Source organism: Crotalus tigris, unplaced genomic scaffold, assembly GCF_016545835.1.
Source record: "Crotalus tigris isolate CLP2741 ecotype Arizona unplaced genomic scaffold, ASM1654583v1 scf7180000024320.386069, whole genome shotgun sequence".
NCBI lineage: Eukaryota > Metazoa > Chordata > Lepidosauria > Squamata > Viperidae > Crotalus > Crotalus tigris.
The window spans coordinates 150,360-171,872 of record NW_024100492.1 but is presented as its reverse complement, the minus strand read 5'-3'; the positions used below and the strand labels follow the sequence as shown (position 1 = coordinate 171,872).

Sequence of the window (21,513 nt, the reverse complement as noted above, 5' to 3'; positions counted from 1 at the left end):
TATACAGAACTCCCAGTCACCTGGTGATTGGACTAAAACTCACCACCTCCCGCTTTCTAGCCTGGTGGTGCCTAAACCACTCGGCCCAACGGTGCATCTCTCGCCTTTCCTCCTCCCCAGCTATTCCAAGGAAACTCGGACGACGCGACGCCCGTCGCCCGGACCTTCCAGCGCATGGTGCCGGCCCGACACGTCCGCCTCCTTCCCCACGACTTCCACAACGGCATCTTCCTGCGCCTGGAGTTGTTGGGTTGCGGGAAAGGTGGGAGCCGGGGTTTCTGGGCGGGCTTTGGGGTGGGCCCAGGAGGAAGGGAGGGACACAAAGACGACACAATGTGTCGACTCCGCCCCTCAGGCCCGGAAGGGGACCGTTCGGCGGCTTCACACAACCCCTGAAAGGGACGGAGCGTGTCGGCAGGCTGGGTTTAGGGTGCTGTGGGAATTCCGGCGCCCTCTTGCTGCGTTTCGCCAAGCCCCGCCTCCCTGGCTTCATTTTGTAACCGTGGCAACCGTGTGGACTTCAACTCCCAGAATTCCCTAGTCGAGGCGGAGAAACTTGACTGACCACCATTCCCTTCCTTCGGGAGGGTTCGAGACAACGACGGCACCGGAACACGTGCCGTAACATCGGTCCTCACACACGGAGGACCGGGGCGGCCTCCCCGGGGGGTCATGTGATCAGAATTCGGCCGCTTGGCAACCGGCTCGTATTTAGGTCGGTCGCCGCGTTGTGGGGGGGTCTCGCGAGCCCCTTTGGCTCAAATAGGGGACCCTGACGGAATCACAGCAGGACAGAGTTGGGAGGGACCTGGGAGGTCATCCAGTCCAACCCGCTGCTCAAGCAGGAGACCCTGACGGAATCATAGAAGGACAGAGTTGGAAGGGACCTGGGAGGTCATCTAGCCCAGCCCCCTGCATGAGCAGGAGACCCTGACAGAATCATACAATGACAGGGCTGGAAGGGACCTCGGCGGTCCTCTAGTCCAACCCCCTGCTCGAGCAGGAGACCCCTGTCTGAAATGGTGTAGGGTTTCCTGCCTGAGCAGGGGGTTGGAATAGATGACCTCCAAGGTCCATTATTATTATTATTATTATTATTATTATTATTATTATTATCATCATCATCATCGAATAACAAAGTTGGAAGGGACCTCGGAGGTCATCTAGTCCAACTCTATTCTATTCTATTCTATTCTATTTCTATTCTATTCTATTCCTTATTCTATATTCTATTCTATTTTCTATTCTATTCTGTTCTATTTCATTCCATTCCATTCAATATTTTCTATTCTATTCTATTCTATTCCATTCCATTCCATTCCATTCCATTCCATTCTATTCCTATTCCTATTCCATTCCATATTTTCTATTCTATTCTATTCCTTATTCTATTCTATTCCTTATTCTATATTCTATTCTATTTTCTATTCTATTCTGTTCTATTCTATTTCATTCCATTCCATTCAATATTTTCTATTCTATTCTATTCTATTCTATTCTATTCTATTCTACTCTATTCTATTCTATTCTATTCTATTCTATTCTATTCTATTCTTCCATTCCATTCCATTCCATTCCATTCCATTCCATTCCATTCCATTCTATTCTATTCTATTCTATTCCATATTCTATTCTATTCTATTCTATTCCATTCTATTCTATTCTATTCTATTCTATTCTATTCTATTCTATTCTATTCCATTCCATTCCATATTTTCTATTCTATTCTATTCTATTCTATTCCTATTCTATTCTATTCCATTCCATTCTATTCTATTTCTATTTCTATTTCTATTCTATTCTATTCTCTATTCTATTTTCTATTCTGTTCTCTATTCTATTCTTATTCTATTCTATTTTCTATTCTATTCTATTTTCTATTTTCTATTCTATTTTCTATTCCATTCCATTCCATTCAATTCAATTCCGTTCCATTCCATTCCATTCCATTCCAATTCCATTCCATTAAGGAGTATGTGTACCATTTCAGATTGAGATCCTCAATCACTCTCTTTTTCCCTGCCTCAGTTTCCCCAGAGCAGCCCGGCTGGCCCACGTCCCCGGCAGGATGGAGGCCTTGCTGGGCTGGTGAGTTCCAGTGCCGGAATGGGCGCTGTGTGCCTGCCGGGCACCATGGGGCCATCTGCAATGGCGTCGACGACTGTGGGGACTTCTCGGATGAGCTGCGGTGCGGTGAGTGGACTGCTGGAGAGGGGGCGGGACCAAAACTCTCCTATCCAGTGTGGGAGGCGGGTGGAGTTAATCAGTGGAACGGCTCGCCACCAGAAATGGCAAATGCTCCGACAGTGGAGGTTTTGACAAAGGGATTGGACAACCATTGGTCTGAAAGGGTACAGGGTTTCCTGTCTGAGCAGGGGGTTGGACTAGAAGACCTCCAGGGTCCCTTCCAATTCTGCCATTCTCTTCTCTTCTCCTTTCTTCTCTTCTCTTTTCTTCTCTACTCTTCTCTTCTTTTCTGTTTTCTAATCTTTTCTATTCTATTCTATTCCATTCTATTGTCTATTTTACTCTGTTCTGTTCCATTCTATTTTCTATTCTTTTCTATTTTATTCCTTTCCGCTCCATTGTATTGTCCTATTCAATTCTGCTCTGTTCTGTTCTATTCTATTCCATTCTATTTCATTCTATTTTCTATTCCTTTCTATTCTGTTCTGTTGTGTTCTATTTTCTATTCTATTCTATTCTATTCTATTCTATTCTATTCTATTCTATTCTATTCTATTCTATTCTATTCTGTTCCATTCTGTTCCATTCTATTTTCGGTTGTCTATTCTGTTCTATTTTTTATTTTCTATTTTCCATTTTCTATTTATTATTTATTATTTTTATTTTCTATTTTCCATTTTCTATTTATTTTCTATTATTTTCTATTATTTTCTATTATTTTCTATTTTCCATTTCCTATTTTCTGTTTTTTATTGTTTTCTATTCTGTTCTGTTCTGTCCATTCTGTTCCATTCTATTTCTATTGTCTATTCTGTTCTATTTTCTATTTTCTATTATTTTCTATTTTCTATTTTTTTTCTGTTATTTTCTATTTTCTATTTTCCATTTTCTATTTATTATTTATTATTTTTTATTTTCTATTATTTTCTATTTTCCATTTTCTATTTATTTTCTGTTATTTTTTATTTTCTATTTTTTTCTATTTATTTTCTATTATTTTTATTTTCTATTTTCTATTTTCCATTTTCTATTTATTTTCTATTATTTTTTATTTTCTATTATTTTCCATTTTCCATTATATATATATATATTATTTTTTATTTTCTATTATTTTCTATTTTCTATATTTCATTTTCTATTTATTTTTTATTATTTTTTATTTTCTATTATTTTCTATTTTCCATTTTCTATTTATTTTCTATTGTTTTCTATTTCCTCTTTTCCATTTTCTACTTCCTACTTCTTATTTTCTATTGTTTTCTGTTCTATTCTGTTCTCTGTTCTGTTCCATTCTATTTTCTATTGTCTATTCTGTTCTGTTCCATTCTATTATTTTATATTTTCTATTATTTTGTATTTTCTATTTTCCATTTCCTATTTTCTATTTTCCATTTCCATTTCCTATTTTCTGTGTTCTATATTCTATGTTCTATGTTCTATTTTCTATTTATTTTCTATTTTTCTATTTTCTATTTTCTATTTATTTTCTATTTTTCTATTTTCTGTTCTGTTCCGCTCTGTCCCATTTTGGGCTCAGTTGCGGTCGTAAGTCAAGACTTCCTGTCACGAAACTGCTTGTTCGCCTAGTTCAGCAACTGTGTGTGTATGTGGGGGGGGCAATGTGCAGCCCACGTCAACCCGTGTTTCCGACCCATCCATACAAACGGGGCCTTCTCCGGGGTGGCCCCGCTGCCTCTCCGCTGCCCCCTCCTGTCCTTTCCCTGCAACGACAGGTGTGCGAGCAGCTTCTATCCCGGCTCTCCCTTTGCAGGTGTGGCCCCCTCTCTGGAGCCCCCCACCCCGGAGGGCTGCCCGCTGCCCCACTTCCCCTGCGCCTTTTCCGACCTCTGCCTCGAGGCCATGCAGAGGTGCGACGGAGTGGCTGACTGCCCGGACGGCAGCGACGAGATCGGTTGCGCGCCTGCCAGCGGCGGGCCAACGCCTGGCGTTCTCACGTAAGGACGAACGGAATTTACGGCCCTTGGGACGCCCGGATTTGAACGCTGGGCAGATCAGTGGCTGGACACACACATACACCCTGCCGGCCCCTTCTGAGTGGCCGAACCTGCCCTCTTCTGTAGCGCCTTCATGAGGTCTAGTAACCAAACGTCTCGTGGTCTTCCTTCCAGCTCGTGGACTTCGGAAAAGCCAAGGCAGGTCTCCGCGGCCGCTCCCACTGTGGTAAGGAAACACACACACACACACACACACATGCCAGGGAGGCCCATGTTTTTTTTGGGGGGTCACCTGGTTGTCAAGGGGGAGGAACTTGCACAAGCAGGAAAATGTGGAGGTTGGGGGAGGGAGGACTAGATGACCCCCAGGGTCCCTTCCAATTCTTTTAGTCGGTGAGTCTGTCAGGGTCTCCTGCTCGAGCAGGGGGTTGGACTGGATGACCTCCGAGGTCCCTTCCCATCTGTCCTATGATTCTGTAAGGGTCTCCTCCTTGAGCAGGGGGTTGGACTGGATGACCTCTGAGGTCCCTTCCAACTCTTTTAGTCTATGATTCTGCAAGGGTCTCCTGCTTGTCACGGGGTTGGACTAGATGACCTCCAAGGTCCCTTCCGACTCCGTGATTCTGGGATTCTGTAAGGGTCTCCTGCTCGAGCAGGGGGTTGGACTAGATGACCTCCAGGGTCCCTTCCGTCTGTGATTCTGTAAAGGTCTCCTGCTTGAGCAATGGGGTTGGACTGGATGATCTCTGAGGTCCCCTCCAACTCTGTCATTCTATGCTTCTATAAGGGTCTCCTGCTGGAGCAGGGGGTTGGACTGGATGACCTGCAGGGTCCCTTCTGACTCTGTGATTCTGTAGATTCTTTCAGGGTCTCCTGCTTGAGCAGGGGGTCAGACTGGATGACCTCCGAGGTCCCTTCCCATTCTGTCCTATGATTCTGTCAGGGTCTCCTCCTTGAGCAGGGGGTTGGACTGGATGACCTCCAGGGTCCCTTCTGACTCTGTGATTCTGTAGATTCTGTCAAGGTCTCCTGCTCGAGCAGGGGGATGGACTGGATGACCTCTGACGTCCCCTCCAACTCTGCGATGCTATGATTCTATAAGGGTCTCCTGCTGGAGCAGGGGGTTGGACTGGATGACCTGCAGGGTCCCTTCTGTGATTCTGTAGATTCTTTCAGGGTCTCCTGCTCAAGCAGGGGGTCAGACTGGATGACCTCCAAGGTCCCTTCCCATTCTATCCTATGATGCTGTCAGGGTCTCCTCCTTGAGCAGGGGTTGGACTGGATGACCTCCAGGGTCCCTTCCGACTCTGTGATTCTGTCAGGGTCTCCTGCTCGAGCGAGGGGTCGGACTGGATGACCTCCAGGGTCCCTTCCGCCCTTGCAGTGGCCCCAGAGGCTGAGACGATCCCCCAGTTGCCTTAAACAGAGGCGCAGAATCAGAATCCTGGGAAGGATTCGGACCGCTTGGTAAAGCCTTCGTAGGGGCTGCCCCCGGAACGCCGCGTCCGGTTTGGGTGCATACAGACGTGTGCAAATGCGCGTTCGGAAGACCAGGTGGGACCTCCTCCTCTTCTCTCCCCCCTCCCCCTTGCAGGTGTCCCCAGGTGGAAGGCCGAGGCCCGGGGCCCAGAGTCCCACCCCGCCAGGTAAGGGGAAATTAGGGAGAGATCCATCTTCGTGGAAAATGTTTCCTTGGGCTAAAAAAAAAAAAACAAATGCAGAGACGGAATTAAAAAAGGAAGGGGAGGGAGGGAGGGGGGAAAGGTGGGAGGGAGGAAAAGAGGGAGGGAAGGAAGGAAAAGAAAGACAGGAAGGAAGGAAGGAAGGAAAGAAGGAAGGAAAGGAGGGAGGGAGGGAGGAAAATAGGGAGAAAGAAGGAAGAAGGGAGGAAAAGAGAGGAAAAAAGGAAGGAGGGAAGGAAGAAAGAAAGAGAAAGAAAGAAGGAAAAGAGAAAGGGAAGGAAGGAAGGAAAAGGAAGGAAGGAGGAAAATAGAGAGAGAGAGAAAGAAGGGAAGGAAGGAAGGAAAAGAAAGAGAAAGAAGGAAGAAAGGAAGAAAGAGAGAGAAAGAGGAAGGAGGAAAGGAAAAGAAAGAAAAAAGGAAAGGAAGGAAGAGCGAGAGAAAGAAAAAGGAAGGGAAGGAGAAAAGGAAAAGAAAGGAAGGAAGGAAGGAAGGAAGATAATGAGGGAGGGAGGGAGGAAAATAGGGAGAGAGAGAGAAGAGGGAGGGAGGAAGGAAGAAAGAGAAAGAAAGAGGAAGGGAAGGAAGAAAGAGAAAGAAAGAAAAGAAGGGAAGGAAGGAGAAGGAAAGAAAGAAAGAAAGGATAATGAGGGAGGGAGGGAGGAAAATAGGGAGAGAGAGAAAGAAGGGAAGAAGGAAGGAAGGAAAAGAAAGAGAAAGGAAGAAAGGAAGAAAGAGAGAGAGAGAAAGAGGAAGGGACAGAAGAAAGTAAAAGAAAGAAAAAAGGAAGGAAGAGTGAGAGAAAGAAAAAGGAAGGGAAGGAGAAAAGGAAAAGAAAGAAAGAAAAGAAAAAGAAGGAAGGAAGATAATAAGGGAGGGATGGAAGAAAATAGAGAGAGAAGGAAGAGGGAGGGAGGAAGGAAGAAAGAGAAAAAAAGGAAGAGGAAGGGAAGGAAGAAAGACAAAAAGAAAGGAAAAGAAGGGAAGGAAGGAAAAAAGAGAAAGAAAAGAAAGGAAGGAAGGAAAGAAGATAATGAGGGAGGGAGGGAGGAAAATAAGGAGAGAGAGAGAAGGAAGAGGGAGGGAGGAAGGAAGAGAGAAAGAAAGGAAGAGGAAGGGAAGGAAGAAAGAGAAAGAAAGAAAGAAGGAAAAGAAGGGAAGGAAGGAAAAATAAAAAGAAAGAAAGAAAGAAAGAAAGAAAGAAAGAAAGAAAGAAAGAAAGAAAGAAAGAAAAGGATAATGAGGGTGAGAGGGAGGAAAATAGGGAGAGAGAGAAGGAAGAGGGAGGGAGGAAGAAAGAGAAAGAAAGGAAGAGGAAGGAAGAAAGAGAAAGAGGGAAAGAAGGGAAGGAAGGAAAAGAAAGAAAGAAAGAAAGGAAGGAAGGAAAGAAGGAAGGAAGGAGGATAATGAGGGAGGGAGGGAGGGAGGGATGGAGGAAAATAGGGAGAGAGAAGGAAGAGGAAGAGAAGGAAGAAAAAGAGAAAGGAAAAGAAGGAAAGGAAAAGAAAGAGAGAAAGAAAGAAAAGAAAGAAAGAAAGATAACGAGGGAGGGAGGAAAATAGGGAGAGAGAGAAAGAAGGAAGAAGGGGAAGGAAGAAAGAGAGAAAGAAAGGAAAAGAAGGAAAGATGGAAAGAAGGGAAGAAAGAAAGGAAGGAAGGAGGGAGGGAAGAAAATAGGGGAGAAAGAAGAAAGAAGGGAGGAAAGAAGGAAGGAAGGAAGGAAGAGAGAGAAAGAAAGGAAAAGAGGAAGGGAATGAAGGGAAAGAAAGAGAAAGAAAGAAAGAAAGAAAGAAAGAAAGAAAGAAAGAAAGAAAGAAAGAAAGAAAGAAAGAAAGAAAGGAGGGAGGGAGGGAGGAAAATAGGGAGAGAGAGAAGGAAGAAGGGCAGAAGGAAGGAAGGAAAGGAAAAGAAAGAGAAAGAAGGAAAAGAAGGGAAGGAAGGAAAAGAAAGAAAGAGAGAAATAAATAAAGAAAGAGAGAAATAAAGAAAGAAGGAAAGAAAGAAAGAAGAAGAAGAAGAAAGGAGGGAGGGAGGGAGAGAGAGAGAGAGAGAAGGAAGAAGGGCAGAAGGAAGGAAGGAAAGGAAAGGAAAAGAAAGAGAGAAAGAAGGAAAAGAAGGGAAGGAAGGAAAAGAGAGAGAGAGAGAGAGAGAGAGAAATAAAGAAAGAAGGAAAGAAAGAGAAAGAAAGAAAGAAAGAAAGAAAGTGCAAACAAACCAGAATCAGAAAGAAACCGGCAATTTGGAACTTTCTTTTCAACGTTTACAAGCCAATCTCCCATTCCTCCATCTTTGCCTCAACTTCCCCCTTCCTCACCTCAAGGCCTGCCACTACCCACTACTCAAGGTTGTGTTCCTCTGAGGATACTAAGGACCTTTGCAACGCCCCAGAAAAGTTTGTGCTTGAGCAGGGAGCTGGACTAGAAGACCTCCAAGGTCCCTTCCAGCTCCTATCCTGTCCTGTCCTGTCCTGTCCTGTCCTCTATTCTTTTCTATTCTATTCTTTCCGCTCTATTGTATTGTCCTATTCTTCTCTGCTCTGCTCTGTTCTGTTCTATTCTGTTCCATTCTATTTCATTCTGTTCTGTTCTGTTCTGTTCTCTATTCTTTTCTATTCTATTCCTTTCCGCTCTATTGTATTGTCCTATTCTGCTCTGCTCTGCTCTGTTCTGTTCTGTTCTGTTCCATTCTATTTCATTCTGTTCTGTTCTGTTCTGTTCTCTATTCTTTTCTATTCTATTCCTTTCCGCTCTATTGTATTGTCCTATTCTGCTCTGCTCTGTTCTATTCTGTTCCATTCTATTTCATTCTGTTCTGTTCTGTTCTGTTCTCTATTCTTTTCTATTCTATTCCTTTCCGCTCTATTGTATTGTCCTATTCTGCTCTGCTCTGCTCTGTTCTGTTCTATTCTGTTCCATTCTTTTTCATTCTGTTCTGTTCTGTTCTATTCTGTTCTGTTCTCTATTCTTTTCTATTCTATTCCTTTCCGCTCTGTTGTATTGTCGTATTCTGCTCTGTTCTGTTCTATTCTGTTCCATTCTATTTCATTCTGTTCTGTTCTGTTCTCTATTCTTTTCTATTCTATTCCTTTCCGCTCTGTTGTATTGTCCTATTCTGTTCTGCTCTGTTCTGTTCTATTCTGTTCCATTCTATTTCATTCTGTTCTGTTCTGTTCTCTATTCTTTTCTATTCTATTCCTTTCCGCTCTGTTGTATTGTCCTATTCTGTTCTGCTCTGCTCTGTTCTGTTCTGTTCCATTCTATTTCATTCTGTTCTGTTCTGTTCTGTTCTACCCAGGTTGTTCCAGGAATGTCCTCACCATGCGTTGTAATTTTGTATCCCTTGGTCCAGATTCTTGCAGGGAGCCCCTTGGCCTGGAGGACGGGCGCATCCCCCACCAACAGTTGGTGGCCTCCTCGTACCAGGAACGACACCCCCCAGACGCCGGACGGCTGAACAGGGCATCCAGTGTGTAAGTGGACCGGAGCTACTCCAAGCTCGAGTGTTCTAGGAGCACAACAACTCGAGCAGCGATCCTGAACCTTGGCCATGGGGAGAGGGGTGGATTTCAACGCCCAGAATTCTCCAGCATGCATGTGGAGAAGCACATATCTCTTTCTCTCCTTCCCCCATCCATCCATCCATCCATCCATCCATCCATCCATCCATCTAGATGTTTCTCAGCCTGAAGATGGGTGGACTTCAACTTCCAGAATTCTCCAGATAGCATGTTGAGAAGAACTGATGTATATCTTTCTCTCATCTTGCTATCTCTCCATCCTTCATCCATCCATTCATCCATATATCTCTCCATCCATCCATCTCTCCATCCATCCAACTTTTCATCAATCCATCCATCCATCTTTCCATCCATCTCTCCATCCAATTTCATCAATCCATCCATCTTTCCATCCATCTTTCCATCCATTCATCTCTCCATCCATCTCTCCATCCATCCATCCTTCTGTCCATCTAGATGTTTCTCAGCCTGAAGATGGGTGGACTTCAACTCCCAGAATTCTCCAGATAGCATGTTGAGAAAAACTGATCTATATCCTTCTATCTATCTTTCCATTTCTTCATCCATCCATCCATCTTTCCATCCATCCATCTTTCCATCCATCCATCCATCCATCCATCTTTCCATCCATCCATCCACCCACCCACCCACCCACCCACCCACCTACCTACCTACCTACCTATCTATCTATCTATCTATCTATCTATCTATCTATCTATCTATCTACAGTATCTCTCCATCCTTCCATCTTTCCATCCATCCATCTCTCTGTCCATCCAACTTCATCCATCTCTCCATCCATCCAACTCTTCATCCATCCCTCCACCCACCCATCCATCCATCCACCCACCCATCCTGGTGTTTCTCAACCTTGACCCCTCGCAGTTGGGTGGACTTCAATTCCCAGAATTCCCCCAGCCATCCCTTTACCTTTACCAGTTCTATGGGTCTTCCTAACCTTTTGTCCAGGAAAGAGGCCAAAAGCATGATGGGAACTTGTTCTCCTAGCCAGGATAGAAGAAGACGTGGCCAAGACAGATGTTCAGAAGTTCCATCTACGGTCATGATCTGGTCTGGACTGTAACCAATTCTGGGGTCTCCTTTTTCCAGACAAAACATGGAGCCAGGATGGAGCCCCCGGCAGTCTGACCCCAACCCCTACTTCCAGGTGGACCTCCTCCAGCCTTTCTTCATCACGGCGGTGGCCACTCAAGGTGGAGGCAGGTCTGGGGGATTCGTCTCACGTTATCGCCTGCTCTACAGCAATGATGGGGTCCATTTTTGGAACTACAGTAAACCTGGTTATAGCCCAGCTACATCCTTGCAAGCTCAGGTATGGCGCCTCCCACTTCCAATTCAGGAGGGGATCCAGGACCTACAAGTCAGCCTGGCCTTGTAGTTTCCCTACCCTGTGGTAGAATGTGGTCTGTATCTGGGGTCTCCAATCTGTGGGCTGTGGCCTACTACTGGACCATGGCCTATTGGCTGTTTGTGCAAGCATTGCTACCCCATGCACACGAACTTTAGCTTCACCACGAGCGTTGCAGTCCCACTCGCACAAGCTTCCGGGGTGTTTGGAGCCCCCCTTGTATGAGCATCGCAGCCCCCTCGCGCAAGCTTCACCATGAGCATCGCGGCCCTACTCATGCGAGCTTTGAGACGGCTTTTAATAGTGTCATCTCCCCATGGGCTACTCTCTTCCATTTTCCCATCCCTTTCTCTCCATCCTTAAAAGCTTCTCTTTGTTGCTTTTCTCTGCTTTGCCAAGAGGAGGAGAGGTTCCATGCTCTTGAACCACCGCTTCTGTCCTCTCCACACTCTCTTTGCAGGTGTTGCCACAATCTAGGGAGTGATGGTGACCATCACAAAAACAGAGACAGCCTTTAATAGCATCATCTTTCCGTGGGTTACTCTCTTCCATTTTTCCATCCCTTTCTCTCCATTCTCTTTGTTGCTCTTCTCTGCTTTGCCAAGAGGAGGAGGTGTTTCCATGCTCTTGAACCACCTGTTTTGTCATCCTTCCGTCCGGCAGGTTCTGGAGGGGAACTCTGACAGCATCACTCCGACTCAACAGGAGCTCAGCCCGACTATCCTCACCCGTTTCCTGCGCTTCGTGCCCGTGGAGTACCAGCAAAGCATTGCCTGGCGCCTGGAGGTGTTTGGCTGTGCCTGGAGTGAGTTGAGGGTGGGGACGGGAAGTTGGGGACCTGGTGGGGATATTGGGGGGGGGCTGGAAGTTACAGAGATGGTGTAGCGCAGGGTTCCCCACTTTTCCGGGTTGGCGGATTGGAGCAGGGAGGGGAGGAAAAGATAAATAACGCTTACACACCATTGAAAAGAGACACCAAAATCTAGAACAGACAATGAGGCTATAACAACCACTATGTAGGAGGAACAGATAGAAGACTAGCAGACCACATCCATGAACACTAACTAGTGTCCAGGAATGCCAACTAGCAGCCAGAAGCTCTGATGAAAACCCATTGCTTGCATGAGTGGGACCGAGAGCACCCCCAACACTCGTGTGAATGAGGCCTCAAGTGCCCACGACACTCACACGAGGCTCCGAGTACCTGCAATGCTCATGCAACTCCACGCAATTCTGGCAGGCCTTTCTAGGCCTGGGAAGCGTCCGAGCCTAGAACGGACTTCTGGAAGTGGCATCCATGCACTTCCGGCGGGCCATTCTAGGCCTGGGAGGCATCCGAGGCCTAGAACGGACTTCTGGAAGTGGTATTCATGCACTTCTGATGGGCCGTTCTAGGCCTGAGAGGCCTTCAAGGCCTAGAACAGACTTCCGGAAGTGGCATCCATGTACTTCCGGCGGGCTGTTCTAGGCCTGGGAGGCATCTGAAGCCTAGAATGGACTTCTGGAAGTGGCATCCAAGCACTTCCGGCGGGCCATTCGAGCCCTGGGAGGCATCTGAGGCCTGGAACAGACTTCCGGAAGTGGTATTCACGCACTTCTGATGGGCCGTTCTAGGCCAGGGAGGCATCTGAGGCCTAGAACGGACTTCTGGAAGTGGCATCCATGCAATTCCAGTGGGCCGTTCTAGGCCTGGGAAGCGTCCGAGCCTAGAACAGATTTCCGGAAGTGGCATTCACATACTTCCAGCAGGCCGTTCTAGCCCTGGGAGGCATCCGAGGCCTAGAATGGACTTCCGGAAGTGGTATTCATGCACTTCTGATGGGCCGTTCTAGGCCAGGGAGGCATCTGAGGCCTAGAACAGACTTCTGGAAGTGGCATCCATGGAATTCTGGCGGGCAGTTCTAGGCCTGGGAGGCCTCCGAGGCCTAGAACGGACTTCCGGAAGTGGCATCCATGCACTTCCGGCGGGCTGTTCTAGGCCTGGGAGGTCTCCTCCAGACCTCCGAGGCCTAGACTGGACTTCTGAAAGCACTGTGCAATTAGCCGGTTCTCTGAACTCAGCAAAGGTTAGCTACCGGTTCTGCCGAACCGGTGCGAACCGGCTGAATCCCACCACTGCCTCTAGCGTAGCCTGTGTCCTTCCTGAGAGATGCACTATCTCCAATGTTGCTGAACGAACTCTGCCAATTTCGCCAAGGGAAAGGATACTGGGAGGGGGAGAGTCGTGACATCCTAAGGGCCAGATTTCCCAACTGCCCTCGGGGGGGGGGGGGCAAGACAGCTTAAGTGAGGCCGGACGAGGCTCACATTTTTGTGAGGGGTGTGTGTGTGTGTGTCCTCCTCTTCTTCTCCTCTGACCGTTTGGTTCTTTCTCGCGCGCCCCAGAGACGGAGAGCGCCGAGGGCCGGTTGACCCCTGCCACCAGCAGCCCAGCCCCAGGGATAATCCGCACGAGACCCACAGCGGTTGCGACTTCTCCGGAGAAGCCCCCCTGGTTGCCGCCGGTCACCAAGCCGGAGACTGCGGCCGTTTCCCCCACCAGCCCCGTGAGGCCGACCCCTTCTCGGCGCTTCCAGAAAACCACCGTGCCAGTTGCCTTCTCCCCAGCAACACCCAGCATCGGCTGGCCCACCTCTCGGCCACTGGTGACTCCGGGACCCAGCAGTGCTTCAAGAGGGCCGACGTGGCACGTTCTTCCACCCCGACCTGGAACACCGGGATGGAGGCCCGCCTTGTCAGGTGAGGCCGGTGTGCCACCCACACGGTGGGGTGGGAGGGAGGCCCAGTTGGCGCATTCCAACTTAAAACCTGGCTCAAACACCCGTAACGGTGAGATGGACCTTGGAGTCCTAGTGGACGACCCCCTTCAACGTGAGCCAGCCGTGGCCGTCAGCAGCCCAGAAGGCTAATACAATCCTGGGTTGTATAACAACAGAGGCGTAGAATCAAAATCCCGTGAAGAATAAGTACTGCTTTGTAAATCCTTAGTAAGGCCACGCCTGGACTACTGCCGCCAATTTTGTCCACCATATCACAAAAAAAAAAAAGATGTTTAGACTTTTGGAAAAAGTGCAGAGAAGAAGAGCAACTGAGGTGATTAAGGGTCTGGAGACTTGAACACGTGACGAACGGCTGCCGGACTTGGGTTCGGCTAGTCTAGAGAAAAGAACTATTTATTTATTATTTATTAATAAAATTTATATGCCGCCCAATCCCTAGGGACTTAGGGCGGCGTACAAAATTAAAACAATAAGTATAACAATAAAAATGAGTGCATTCACACAGCATGTCCTAATCGTATCCCAGCCCCCCCCCGGGGACATCAACCCCAGGCCTGCCGGAACAGGAGAGTTTTAATAGCTTTCTTGAAGGCCGGCAAGGTGGGAGTAGTTGGAATCTTGGAGGGAAGTCGATTCCACCAGGTCGGAGCCACCACAGAAAAGGCCCTTCCCCGAGGGCCCGCCAGCCGACATTGTCTGGCCGACGGGACCTGAAGGAGGCCCAATCTGTGGGACCTCACTGGTCTCTGGGAACTGTGCGGCAGTATGCGGTCCTGTAAGTAACCTGGTCCTAAGCCATGAAGGGCTTTAAAGGTGACAACCAACACCTTGAATTGCGTCCGGAGACCCACAGGAAGCCAGTGCAGCTCGCGGAGGATCGATGACGCGTGGGCGTACCTTGGCGCGCCCACAATCGCTCTCGCGGCTGCATTCTGAACCAACTGCAGCCTCCGAACGCTCTTCAAGGGTAGCCCCATGTAGAGCGCGTTACAGTAATCCAGTCTTGAGGTGGCAAGGGCACGAGTAACTGTGAGTAGAGCCTCCTAGTCCAAATAAGGCGGCAACTGGTGCACCAGGCCACAGGTCAGCAACCCGAAGCTGTGGAGCCGCATATGGCTCTTTGAGCCTTCTCCTGCGGCTCCCAGCCTCCTCTGCCATTTGGAGGGGGGAGGGCACTTGCACTTCCCTGCTTCCCTCCCTCTCTCTCTGTGTGTAAAAGAGAGTGGCCTCATGCTGTTCTGACAAGCTGACAAGCTTATTGGGTTTGGCTCCTCCCTTTGCTGCATCTCTGCAAAAAACAGGTAGCAGGAAGCAGGATGGGCAGGAGAGAGCCAGCCCAATAACATGTGTCAGCTTGTTGGAGAACAGCCTGAAGCCAGCTTGCCAGGTGAGCAGAAGATCGGAGAGAGGGAGGGGGGGAGAGAGAAAGAAAGAGAGAGGGAGAGAGAGAGAGGAGAAGAAAGAGAGAGGAAAGAGAGAAAGAGAGTGGGAGGGAGAAGGAGAGGGAGGGAGAGGAGAGAGAGGGGGAGGGAGAGGGGGGAGAGGAAAGAGAGAGAGAAAAAAATAGAGAAAGGGAGAGAGGGAGAAAAGAGGGAGAGAGAGAAAGAGACAGGGAGAGAAAGAGAGAGAAAAAGAGAGAGGGAGAGGAGAGAGAGGGGGAGAGAGAAAGAGAGAGAGGGAGGGAGAGGGGGAGGAAAGAGAAGGAGAGGAGAGAGAGAGGGGGAGAGAGAGGGAGAGAAAGAGAGAGAGAGGGAGAGAGGGAGAGAGGGGAGGAAAGAGAGAGAAAGAGAGAGGGGAGAAGAAAGAGAGAGAGAGAGAGAGAGAGAGAACTCATGCAGAGCAGCCTCTATTTCTTTTTAATTAAACTCTTCAATCAAGGTCCCCACCCCTTGCATGCGCGCGTGTGTGCACACACAAGTTTTGCGGCTCCCAGTGTTTTCTTTTCTCTGGGAAATGGGTCCAAGTGGCTCTTTGAGTGTTTAAGGTTGCAGACCCCTGCACCAGGCGAACCTGGGCAAAGGTCCCCCCTGGCCACGGCCGATAGATGTTGTTCCAAATTTAGCTGTGAGTCCAGGAGGACGCCCACGTTGCGTGCCTGCACGGAGGGAGGTAGATTTATCCCCCCCCCCCAGGACAAATGATGGACCATCAGGATGACCCTTGGGGGGCAAGACCCAGAGCCACTCAGTCTTGTCAGGGTTGAGTCTAAGCCTGTTCACCCCCATCCACCCCTCTAGGGGGGTGACACGATAGCAGCGTTCCAATATTTGAAGGGCTGCCCCCAAGAAGGAGGGGGGTCAACTTACGCTCCCGTAATTCTGTAAGGCTCTCCCTTGCAGAATGGCGGGGTTCGACTAGATGACCTCCAAGGTCCCTTCCGAGTCCGTGATTCTGGCAAGGGTCTCCTGCCCGAGCAGGAGGGGGCTGGACTAGACGACCTCCACGATCCCTTCCAACTGTGTGATTCGGTAAGGGGGTCTCCTGCTCGAGCAGGCGGCTGGACTAGATGACCTCCACAGTCCCTTCCAACCCTGTTATTCTATTAGGTCAGCTGTGCCATCATGTCATGGGTGAGGTGATGTCATGAATGCTCCACCTCCCCCCCCCAGATTTGGATGGAAAGGAACAAGTAGAAGCCCACCGACGCTCATTTCAGCTTCCGGCCTCGCGGAGACCAGCACGGCCCCTCCACGGATCCCACCCCACGCTACCCCTGACTCAGTTTCCCCTCTGTTTTGGCAGGGCCGACTCTCATCCCTTCGGCTGGAATGCCCCGGATCCTATGCGTCCAGGGACAATTTGCCTGCGAGACCTTGGGTTGTGTGGAAGCGGCGTTTGTCTGCGACGGGCAGCAGGATTGCGTGGACGGCTCGGACGAGGCCCACTGTGGTGAGTGCGCTACCAGCACCGGCACAGCCGTCGGTTAGTCCAGTTGACGCTGGGCTCCTGTTGTGTTCAGGACAGCGAGAGGCTATGAGGCTCTCCTCCGGGCTTCCGGCGTGCGACTGCCGTGTTTAGCTGCAGGGGTTCCCAGAGAAGAGTTTTTTGTTGTTCCCTTTCATCCTGCGGTTGGGTGGTCTGTCCAAAGGTCTTTGGGTTGATGGGTTCCAAGTCTACACATGGAGGGGTGGGGACTTCACATGGAGTCCATCTGGGAGGAGGAGAGGGAGGGAGAGGGGGAGGAGGTCGTGGTGGAGAAGGAGGAGGAGAAGGAGGACAGTGAAGAGAATAGATGAGGAGGAGGAGGAGGAGGAGGAGAATAATGAGATGGAGGATAATGAGGAGAAGACAAGAGATACAAAGTAGGAAAAGGACAAGGAGGTGATGGAGCAGGAGGAGGAGGAGGAGTAGGATAATGAGAATAGATGAGAAGGAGGAGGAGGGGAGGAGGAGGAGGAGAAGAAGGAGATGGAGAAGAAGATGGAGGATAATGAGGAGGAGACAAGAGATGAAAAGGAGGAGGAGGTGGTGGTGGAGGAGGAGAAGACGGCAGAAAAGGAGAAGGAAGAGGAAATGGTGGAGAAAGAGGAGGAGGATAATGAGAAGGAGAATAGATGAGGAGAAGCAGAAGGAGAAGGAGAGGAGAAAGTGGGGGTGGAGAAGGAAGATAGTGGAGAAAGGAGGAGAAGATGGTGGAGGAAGAGGAGGAGAATAAGGAGGAGAATAATGAGAAGGAGACAATAGATGAAGAAGAGAAGGAGAAGGAGGTATAGGATAATGAAAAGGAGACAATAGATGAAGAAGAGAAGGAGAAGGAGGAGTAGGATAATGAGAAGGAGACAATAGATGAAGAAGAGAAGGAGGAGTAGGATAATGAGGAGACAATAGACAAGGAGAAGGAGAAGAAGGAGGATAATGAAGAGAATAGATGAGGAGTAGGAGGAGAAGGAAAGGAGGAGGAGGAGAAAGAATATAATGACAAGGAGAAGAAGATGGAGGATAATGAGGACGAGACAAGAGGTGAAAAGTAGGAGAAGCAGAAGGAGAGGAGGAAGTGGGGTGGAGAAGGAAGATAGTGGAGAAGGAGGAGGAGAAGATGGTGGAGGAGAAGAAGGACGAAGATAAAGAGAAGGAGACAATAGATGAGTAGGAGAAGGAGAAGGCAGAGGAGGAGGTGGTGGTGGAGAAAGAGGAGGAGGAAGAAGATAGGGAAGAGGAGGAAGACAGGGAGGAAGAAGGGGAGGAAGAGAAGGAAAGGAGAAGGAAGATAATGAGAAGGAGGCAATAGAGGAGAAGCAGAAGGAGAAGGAAGAGAGGAGCAGAAGGTGGTGGTGGAGGAGGAGGAGATGGAGAAGGATAACGAGAAAAAGACAATAGATGAGAAGGAGAAGGAGGATAATGAGAAGGAGTCAATAGATGAGAAGGAGAAGGAGGATAATGAGAAGGAGGCAATAGATGAGAAGAAGGAGAAGAAGAAAGAGGAGGAGGAGGAGATGGTGGTGGTGGTGGAGGAGGAGAAGATGGAGGAGATAACGAGACAATAGATGAGAAGGAGAAGGAGAAGGAGAAGGAGGATAATGAGGAGACAATAGATGAGGAGAAGCAGAAGGAGGAGGAGACGGAAGAGGAGGTGGTGGAAGAGAAGATGATGGTGGTGGTGGTGGTAGAGGAGGAGGAGGAGATGGAGGAGGATAACAAGAAGGAGACAATAGAGGAGAAGGAGGATAATGAGAAGGAGACCATAGATGAGGAGAAGCAGAAGGAGAAGAGGAGGAGGAGGAGGAGAAGATGGTGGTGGTGGTGGAGGAGGAGATGGAGGAGGATAATGAGAAGGAGACAATAGAGGAGAAGGAGAAGGAGGATAATGAGAAGGAGACAATAGATGAGGAGAAGCAGAAGGAGAAGGAAGAGAAGATGGTGACGGTGGTGGAGGAGGAGGAGATGGAGGAGGACAACGAGAAGGAGAGAATAGATGAGGAGAAGGAGAAGAAGAAGAAGAGTCATCTTGTGAATTAACAGCCTTGGGCAATTCTACCACCTGGTGACCGAAGTCAACCCAGGCTAAAGTGGGGCTTGGTTGGCAAACCGTAGTTAAACCACGGTCGAACAGGATCCAACCCCCGCCAACCTCTCCACGACTCTCGAACGGCCTCTTCCATCTGCTCCTTTGCCAGGCGGCCCCACGGCCCCCACCGTCCCCACCGTGGCACCCCCGATCCCGCCGGGCCCCCCCAGCGCCTGCTCCTCCAAGCAGTTCTCCTGCCACCGCGGGGGGGAGTGCCTGAGCCTGGAGCGCCGCTGCGACCTGCGCCACGACTGCCCGGACGGCTCCGACGAAGCCAACTGCGGTAGGCGGGGGAGCGGGAGAGGGGGAGGAGGAGCCGTGGACCCTCCCCTCCACGCGTACCCAGTCCCCCCCCCCCAAGGTGCCGCTCCCGGGCTCCGGTGGGCATTTCCCGCGGGAGATGGGGTGCCATCTGCCCTGGTCTTGCCACCTATATTTTATTTGCCTTCTCCTCTCTGCTTCTCCTGCTTCTCTTTCTCCTCTTTCTCCTCCTGCTCCTGCTCCGCCTGCTGCTCCTCTACCCCCTCTTCCTCTTTCTTCTACTCCTCCTCTTCCTCCTCCTGCATTCTCTGTTCCTCCTCCTGCTGTTGCTCTCCTCCTCCGCTTCCTCCTCCCCAACTCTTTCTCCTCCTCCTCTTTCGCCTCCTGCTCCTCCTCCCCTTCTTCTCTTCTTTGTCCTCTTCCCCTTCTTCTTTCTCCTCCTCTTCCTTCTCTTCTTCTCCTCCTCTTCCTCTTCTCCTCCTTTTTCTCCTCCTGTTCCTCTCCTCCTCTTCTTCTCTTCTTTGTCCTCCTCCTTTTCCCCTTCTTCTTTCTCCTCCTCCTTCTCCTCCTCTCCTCCTCCTCTTCCCCTTCTTTCTTCTCCTCTTCTTCCTCCTCTCCTCCTTCTTCCTCCTCTTTCTCCTCCTGCTGCTGCTCTACCCCCTCTTCCTCTTCCTTCTATTCCTCTTCCTCCTCCTGTGTCTTCTCTTCTCCTCCTGCTGCTGCTCGCCTCCTCCACTTCCTCCTCCCCAACTCTTTCTCTTCCTCCTCCTGCTCCTCCTCCTCCTTCTCTTCTTCCTCCTCCTCCTCTTCTTTCTCCTCCTCCTCCTCTTCTACTTCTTCCTCCTTTTTCTCCTCCTGTTCCTCTTCCTCCCCTTCTTCTCTTCCTTGTCCTCCTCCTCCTCTTCTACTTCTTCCACCTCCTCCTTCCTTTTTCTCCTCCGCTTCCTCCTCCCCAACTTTCTCTTCCTCCTCTTCCTCCTCCTCTTCTTCTCCTCCTCCTCCCCTTCTTCTTTCTCCTCCTCCTCCTCTTCTACTTCTTCCTCCTCCTTCTTCCTCCTTTTTCTCCTGTTCCTGTTCCTCCCCTTCTTCTCTTCCTTGTCCTCCTCCTCCTTTTCCCCTTTTTCTCTCCTCCTCCTCCTCTTCTTCTTTCTTCTCCTCCTCCTCTTCTACTTCTTCCACCTCCTCCTCCTTCCTTTTTCTCCTCCTGTTCCTCCTCCTCCCCTTCTTCTTCCTTCTCCTCCTTCTCTTCCCCTTCTTCTCCTCCTCTTCCCCTTCTTCTTTCTCCTCCTCCTCTCCTCCTTCTTCCTTTTTTTCCTCCTGCTCCTCCTCTCCTCCTCCTCCTCCTCCTCTTCCTCCCCCAGTGGACTGTATCCTGTCTCCATGGAGCCCCTGGAGCGAATGCAGCCGATCTTGTGGGCTGGGCGTCACCTTCCGGAGGCGCGACCTACTCCGCAACGCTCTCCCGGGTGGACGTTGTGACCGGGATGAGTTTGACAGCCGGTCCTGCTTCCTCCGGGCCTGTCCAGGTACTCATCGGCCTTCCTGCCCTCGGTACCAGTTGTGGGTTGACCCCAAATCCTTCCTCCCCCATTCCTAGATTTTCCAAAAACCTGGACTCCACCGGAACCCATGAGAAAAAAAAAAACTCAAGCTAATATTTTGAGCCACCTTAGTGGAACCTGGTGAAATGCTGAATATTCCACATTTTACTTCATATTTTGAAGTATTTTTTTAATTTTTTTTTATTAATAATACAAAATTAAAAACGCATTGGACATAGATATGACGTCACTGGTGTGTGTGTGTGTGTGTGTGTGTGTGTGTGTGTGTGTGTGTGTGTTTTCTGAGGTTTTTGCGGGTGTTTGTATGTAGGTCTTTTGGTTATTCGGGTTTTCTCCTGCGTCAAATTGGAAGTGTCTTGGTGATGTTTCGACGAAATCTCATTCGTCATCTTCAGGCTGGTGTTTTCGGCTTCGTGCTTCTAGAAGCACGGAGCCAAAAACACCAGCCTGATTCCCTTTAAGAAGGCCGGCGATTCCCTTCAGAACCCCAGCCCCGAACCGATTGGAAAATTGAGCCCAAGCCGCGGAACCGCCGCCTTGCTTAGCGATGGAATTTCCCTTCCCAACGGGGGTCGTAAGTCGAGTCACTGCGTTTGGTGACTCCTTGGCAAAAGGTTTGGGAAGAATGGGAAAGTCAGATGCAAGAGGCCGAGGCAGAACGCGCTTTCCCCATAAGGAGATCAGGGGAGAAACATGTGCTGGGTTTCCCAAGGGCGTTTTCAGCCTATAAAGTATCTCCCAGTGGTGCCCTTTCCGCTCAAGAATATCATTCCCTGGACGATTTGGGGGTGTTATCCTCGAAAGAAGCTGACTGGAAGTGAATCCAAGCCAGGAGGAAGCTAGCGGCCACTTCCTTCAGCTGGTTCAGGTAGCCCACGACTTAAAATGGTTCATTTACTATGACGGCACTGGAAAAAAAGAGACTTAGGGCCGTTTTTCACACCGGGGCTACTTCCGCCTGCTTTTCCCTGCCACAGTGAACGGAGTCTGGGCCTCCTGGGGCGAGTGGTCAGACTGCGACGCCGAGTGCCGGGGGGGCGTGAGGAGTCGTACCAGGACCTGCGAAGACCCCCCACCCAAAAACGGCGGGCAGCTCTGTCCCGGAGATGCCGTGCAGATGGAAACGTGCAACCAACAGCCTTGCGGAGACGCCCGGGGTGAGGAAAAGCAGTTCACTGGGGCTGAGAGGGAGGAGCAG

At 49.5% G+C, this 21,513-nt stretch overlaps 1 protein-coding gene across 1 annotated transcript in view; it reads left to right on the top strand.

The window, feature by feature from the left end:
• Nucleotides 1-21,513, top strand: part of LOC120299896 (SCO-spondin-like) — a 176,814-nt gene that overhangs the window by 70,663 nt on the left and 84,638 nt on the right. Inside the window, exons 43-52 of the mRNA XM_039325184.1 lie at nt 121-335; nt 2,029-2,088; nt 3,780-4,142; nt 9,180-9,290; nt 10,449-10,671; nt 11,371-11,512; nt 16,230-16,376; nt 18,602-18,775; nt 20,115-20,279; nt 21,293-21,472. Coding sequence (XP_039181118.1) covers nt 121-335; nt 2,029-2,088; nt 3,780-4,142; nt 9,180-9,290; nt 10,449-10,671; nt 11,371-11,512; nt 16,230-16,376; nt 18,602-18,775; nt 20,115-20,279; nt 21,293-21,472 — 1,780 coding nt within the window. The remainder of the gene's footprint in view (nt 1-120; nt 336-2,028; nt 2,089-3,779; nt 4,143-9,179; nt 9,291-10,448; nt 10,672-11,370; nt 11,513-16,229; nt 16,377-18,601; nt 18,776-20,114; nt 20,280-21,292; nt 21,473-21,513) is intronic.